The following is a 6724-nucleotide window of genomic DNA, read 5'->3' as shown; positions in this document are numbered from 1 at the left end:
TTCGACCATTCCGTCCATTGTTAGTTAAATAGTTTGAAGACTTCCTGGGATTTCATGCAGTTGTTGAGTCATGTGTAAAGATCTGGTCGAAACAGAGGTTTCAGGAACTACCAAACGAGAATAGTTACGATAAACTGTCCATCTTGTTAGGTATGGTCCGACATAATTTGGCCCTGAAAGAGGTGAAACAGCAGCCAAACTGAAGAAAGCAAACAATATACATAAATTCAAAAGTTTCGTAATTTTCAAACATCGTTTCAATATCACACTATTTGTGTTCATTTGTTCGATATAAAATCATATTTTGACAAACAATATGTTAAAATAATTCGCTAAGGTTTTGCATCTTCAAAATGCCCAAAATTTTGATGATCAAAATCCCCTAATAATTAAATTTACCTGTTTCAATACCTGATACCTTGTATGTTTTTTTTCGATGCGGCTTTGAATTAGCCCTAATATTTAATCTTATGTGCTATCTGTTAGAGCTCTAATGCTATATAATTATGTTAAAAAACCTTACCAAAGTCAACAAAAAGCTCGCTGCCACATTCCAACTCCTCTCCCTCCTTCAGCATCTTCACACGGTACTCATACACTCCTGCAACATCAACCTTTAAGAACATCTCATTTATACCACATTTTTCCAGACAGGTGTGAGATACTATAACTTCTCCAGATTGGTCCACCACTGCCCAGGTTAGTTTGTCCCAGGTCACATCTCCACCCGTCGTCTTTACAGGTAGGTACGCTTGCTCTTCTTTCTTTGTGTCTAGTGGCAGGCAGGATAGTCCCACATCTGAAACGAAGATTGGGGCTGTTACATTTACTGTCTGTCTAACAAAATCACATACTATATTCTTTAAAAAACCGGAATTTATTCCATTATACGTAGAATTCTCAATTTCTTCTTCAAGTCATTCTGACTGATATATTAGCTCCTTAACCTTTAGTACAAGAAGGTGCTTCCTCAAAGATGAACTCTTGATCTTTAGCACAAGTTATCATGTGAGCTCCTGACAAGCCATACCACGGGTGGTTACAACTGATTTCTATCACTGTATCTTCTACGATCGGAAACTTTACTTTTGTCACCAAACGATCAATTTGTGGAAGACTCCCGCAGGTTTCTGTGAGTTGTATGAGCGGTGATTTCTGATCTAAGCGATTAATACCAAGATTGAAAGATAATTTGGTTCTGAAGATAATGTTGATAAATTGATAATAAACTCAGAGAAGACAGTACACCCGTCGCCCTTCCTATTCTTACACTATTGTACACTATAACAACCGAAATAAGTCCAAAGGTAAGTTAGTCTAGCAAAACTGTTCTGCACGTTTACATAAAAATATATAGTCATACTCCAAATTGAAGTAAAACTCATTAACAGTGCATGCCTAAATCAGTTGATTTCATTGTATTGATGAAAAATCTTGTCCACAGATTAAATTGTGTCGTCAGTCTTATTAAATTAAGACATACAAATACATATATTATCACCTTCTTTTGCTTCTAATACATTTGCTTCAGATATAAGGTGACCTAGGCTTTTTCCATGATTTTCATGTTGATCAAGTTCTGTATCAGTGATGTAGATCATATCACCTGCAGCTCCTTTACAGTCCAGAGAGAATGTCTGGAATTCTACACTGTCGTCGTAATCTTGTTGGAGAAAATATCATTAAAACTCAAATCGTTTTGAATGTAAATCTTATGAGTGAAATTTCTGTCTCTTCTGTCTCTTCTGTACTGCCACGACTTTTCTAGATTAATATTAGACGCTAATAAGTCAATTATCTTACCAGTTATTTCTTCACCGCAATCTGCAACTTTCGTTTCTTCCTCCCCCTCAGTTGAGTACACCATGACCACTGTGCCAAGTATTCTTTGCTCGCAACAATCTTCCTTTACGTTTGTCAGCTTCACTGTGCCTATTCTGTACTTTTGTGACAAGAACAGTTTCAAGAAGTTTCCTTCAGCATCAATGTCCTTCACCCTATATGTAGTCGTGTAATCTCCGTCATAGGCTTTCTCAGGAGCATAATGTGTAGCTTCATTAGATGAGTCTTTGTACCAGCTTTTTGCTTTAGATCGTACTATCGGCAAAATGTCTGAAATGGTATCAGTAAGATAATATGTTATTGTAGCTCCGACTCAATCTCTAAACTGAGCTATTTATATAAAAGTCCAAATATTGAAAGGTGCACACTAAAGTATTATAATTAACTTTCTTATTACCGCACCGCCTGACAGACCGGTTCATCTCACCTAATCCGAATATCTCAATTTCAGCAATGTTGTGTCCCGCTTCTGCATCATAATCCAGATCAGTCAGGTACAGCATGTCCCCCACTACACCGTCACAGTTCAGAGAGTAGGTTCGACCTTCTATAGTTTGTGTGTCCCCGGGATTCACCTCTGTAATTTGAGTAGTATCATTACTAAGATATTCATCAAAGAATTTCGTTATTGATTATCTTATAGCCGGCTTATAGCCGGCTTATAACCACTTTTGATACCTAAACGGCTTATAGCCGGCTAATAGCCGGCTTATAACCGGCTAATAGCCGGTTTCCCTGAATTTCTTATAGCCGTTTCCTGACTATCGTTCAGTACGATGTGGTTGAATTAATATCTTATAGCCGGCTTATAACCACTTTTGATACCTAAACGGCTTATAGCCGGCTAATAGCCGGCTTATAACCGGCTAATAGCCGGTTTCCCTGAATTTCTTATAGCCGGCTCCTGACTATCGTTCAGTACGATGTGGTTGAGTTAATATCTTATAGCCGGCTTATAACCACTTTCGATACCTAAACGGCTAATAGCCGGCTTATAACCGGCTAATAGCCGTTTTCGCTGAATTTCTTATAGCCGGCTCCTGACTATCGTTCAGTACGATGTGGTTGAGTTAATATCTTATAGCCGGCTTATAGCCGGCTTATAACCACTTTCAATACCAAAACGGCTAATAGCCGGATTATAACCGGCTAATAGCCGTCGCTCAACAACAAATGTAAGCGGCTATAAGCCGGCTTATAGCCGGCTATAAAAATTGTAGCCGGCTATAAGCCGGCTTATAGCCGGCTTATAACCGGCTTATAGCCGGTCGGTGATCTACCAACTGGCCATTGAGTCTATTGTTCCGGTCAGAATCCTGCCCCCAGTCGACCACTGTTTAACATACAGTGCATTCTCCCAACTTCTCAATAAAACTACAAAGCGTCAAGTGTTTTAACACGCATAGTGGTGACTAAACCAAATCCACAATCACCTTTTGTGAAATCATTTCATATCTTCAGGATACAATGTTACCGCATCTCTTCGTCCTTGTTTTCGCGTGTTGTCATGGCTACAAGATAGGACTCATCCTTGATTCTGAAGATCATGAGGGGGCGGATGCCATCAGGAGACTAGCTGAGTACACCATCTCCAGACTAGACAGCAGTGACACTACTGTGGAGCTAGTGGAGCAGTACCACGACTCCACCTACCTCAGTCTCCAGACCTGCTTCTGTGCTTTACTGGAGCAGGAGGTGGTAGCTGTGATATCAGCATGTGATTTTACTTTAACAGATATCCAGGCTAACTTAGCTAATCAGTTCCATCTTACTCTCATAGCTGCAGTTGCCACTAATCCTTTCACTGACTTTCACAGATCAGATGATTTTGAGATCCGGCTGTCCCCATCAGACGCCCACCAGAGTCAGGCTATATTCGACTTGTTGAAGGAGTATAAATGGTACGAGTTCTCAATCCTCGCCTCAGCAGATGATTATGGAATAAACAGTATCGTGTATCTGCAATATTTAGCGTCCCAAGACGATAACTTCGGCATCAAGGATGTTCAGCACTTTGATGTGCGGATGGACCTGTCAAATCATCTGCCTGTCTTCGAGAAGCAGCTTCAACTTATCAAAGATTCGCTCACCAAAGTTATTGTTCTCAACTGCGGGGGCAAGTACGCGAAAAAGATTTTCAAGTGAGTAGAGCTTTTCGTGGATTACTTTAGTTATTTGTTGGCATCTTTTGGAGTTTAGAAGAATTTTACGAAATCCAAAACATTCGATTAAAGTATCCTTTACATTATTAACCCATTAGGGACGATAGGGTCGTTTTTATGGCCCACCTTTTCTAGACGAAAAACCAAATTACTAAACGCTATAACGAATCTATAGCATATATGCTCAAAATTTATTGGGCTACATATAATGAAGCCCAATAAATTTTGAGTATATATGCTATAGATTCGTTATAGCGTTTAGTAATTTGGTTTTTCGTCTAGAAAAGGTGGGTCATAAAAACGACCCTATCGTCCCTAATGGGTTAACAAAATGTACACAATATTTAGGACAATAATATTTAAATAAGGCGTGCACATATGTCAGGCTAAAATAAAAACAAGTGGTTTTGAGCACATCAGTTATACAAACATACAAACATACCTTACTCGGGAATATTATAGCGGGTTAATTTATGACTGGGAAAATTAATAACCGGGAAAAATATGGCGGAATTTCCCAAAACCCGCCAAATTATCCCGGTCATGTATTTACCGGTGGCCGACCTTTCAAGATTTTTTCAGAGGTCAACAAATTTTCAACCGAAATTTCTGTTTTTGTTACTAATCTTGTTAAAGAAGTTATTTCAATTTACAGTTACTGATATTACTCAGAAATAGAAAAAAAGACACGTCTAGTATTTAAAGGAAAATAAATCTATAGCAATAATAAGTCAAATCTTCATTAAAGCGTATTCTCATTCTCATTATCGCTAATGTCCCCTCCATTATCATTATTGATATCCCCCTGCTGCTGACCGTCAAATTCGAAGTTGTATTGTTGGGGGGGGGGGGGGGGGGGGGGAGCCAAGTAGATTTTTGTAGATATTTGGATAATGTCATCCACTTTTTTCGTGAATTATCCATTACAATAATCTACAAATATCTACATTTATCTACAAAAATGTATATCTCAATTATGTGCCCAGAAATTCTACTGAATTTTTGGAGATAAATGTATAAATTTGTAGAATTTTCGTGAATTATCCATTGACAATAATCTACAAATATCTACATTTATCTACAAAAATGTAATCTCAAATATGTGCCCAGAAATTCTACTGAATTTTTGGAGATAAATGTATAAATTTGTAAAATGTCATCCACTTTTTTCGTGGATTATCCATTCTACATTAATCTACAAATATTTACAAATATCTACTTGGCTCCCCCCCCCCCCCTATTGTTGTCTTAACAAGACTTTCATTTTGTCCGCTAATGGGGCTACTGCTCTGAAGGTCAGCCGGAGCTTAATTTCCTGCCCACCGCTTGATATTGGGGAACGTCTTGGCTTTGCATCTTCAACTGCTCCAGTAATCAATCCACCGTGGACCATGAAATAGTGGCACAGTTTACTCACTTCATGGGCAAGAAAAGTGAGAATCACGGTCCACCCTGAAATCTGATTTCTATAACCAAATTGTGATTTTTATAACGAAATTATGGTAGCAACCGCCAATAAAGTTACAGCCCTCCATCCACTGCTTCAAAAGTCTTCTCTAGCACATATGAGACTTCAGGTAAAATATGATGATCACCACCCCCTTGGAACCCCATAATCTGAGTCGGCGGGTTTTTTTATGACTGGTAAAATTTTTGACCGGGAAAAATATGGCGGAATCTTCCAAATCCCATCACTTTATCCCGGTTATAATAATCCCGAGTAAGGTAAGTTTTACAAATTAAACTAAGTATCATGACCTGATATGTCACTTACAGTAAGTCTTTCTGACCAGTAGAGCTTCCAATCCACTCAATACAAAAGGTAGACGTTACGTTGAAGATGAAATACATTTTGAGCATAGCTTAATATCACAGTATTCTTACCTAAATATGCTTTACCCCTAGTCAATGTCATCAATCCAGGCAGGGTACTGGCATGGTGATCTGTCCCTATTACCATAGTAACCTGGTTACCTGGTTACATAGTAACCTGGTTACCTGGTAACCTGGTAACCTGGTTACCTGGTAACCTGGTAACCTGGTTACCTGGTTACCTGGTTACCTGGTGACCTGGTTACCTGGTTACCTGGTAACCTGGTTACCTGGTTACCTAGACAATGTCATCAATCCAGGCAGGGTACTGGTTATCTGTCCCTATTACTTGTTCAATGTTCCAGTGGTTACAAAACTTCATTTCCATGGTTTCAAACCGTAGAGTCCTGAGCAACTTGTACTTCTCTCGATTGAACACTTCTGTTAATCCTCCAACAAGCTCCACTCCCTGAGTCCGGCTGTGATCGTCTACTACGATGAATGCCGGACAGAACACTACTTTCTTTCCCGCCCCCTTCAACCGCAGGAAGAAATCTTTGTGCTCAACTATTTTAAGTTCTTTGCTCCAACCTCCCACCGCCATAGCATCTTGTGTTCTTGCCACGAACCTTTTAAATTAACTGAAATATCGAACTCGGCTTCGCCTGTGTGATTATGGGCACTATCCGTGCGGAGTTAGTGCCCCATTAATCAATCGGTGGAGGTTTGGGTTGAAGTGCTCTCTAACACAGTGCGATTAGTTTACTATCTCACCTGTTTTTAGTGCAATAACTACACAGTCGTGCGATTTTAAAAACTAATTGCACCGATTTATATAAAAACCAGACGCGTGGAGATATACGCGAATCTAACTGGCATGTATTAATCGATTACACCAGTTTATTGCA

At 39.2% G+C, this 6724-nt stretch overlaps 1 protein-coding gene across 1 annotated transcript; it reads right to left on the bottom strand.

Annotated features, from left to right (window-relative positions):
* Positions 1 to 480: 480 nt before the first annotated feature.
* On the bottom strand, positions 481 to 2345 carry LOC134818650 (uncharacterized). Its single transcript, XM_063828289.1, has 5 exons — positions 2240 to 2345; positions 1804 to 2112; positions 1502 to 1663; positions 948 to 1130; positions 481 to 799 (listed from the first exon to the last, which is right to left on the bottom strand). The coding sequence occupies exons 1-5, from the start codon at positions 2343 to 2345 to the stop codon at positions 510 to 512; spliced, it is 1050 nt and encodes a 349-aa protein (XP_063684359.1). The 3' UTR covers positions 481 to 509.
* Positions 2346 to 6724: the final 4379 nt, after the last annotated feature.

This window comes from Bolinopsis microptera, chromosome 7 (assembly GCF_026151205.1).
Source record: "Bolinopsis microptera isolate Bmic1 chromosome 7, MBARI_Bmic_1.0, whole genome shotgun sequence".
Lineage (NCBI taxonomy): Eukaryota > Metazoa > Ctenophora > Tentaculata > Lobata > Bolinopsidae > Bolinopsis > Bolinopsis microptera.
Note: the sequence above shows the minus strand (reverse complement) of the source record. Positions and strands in the feature narration are given on the sequence as shown.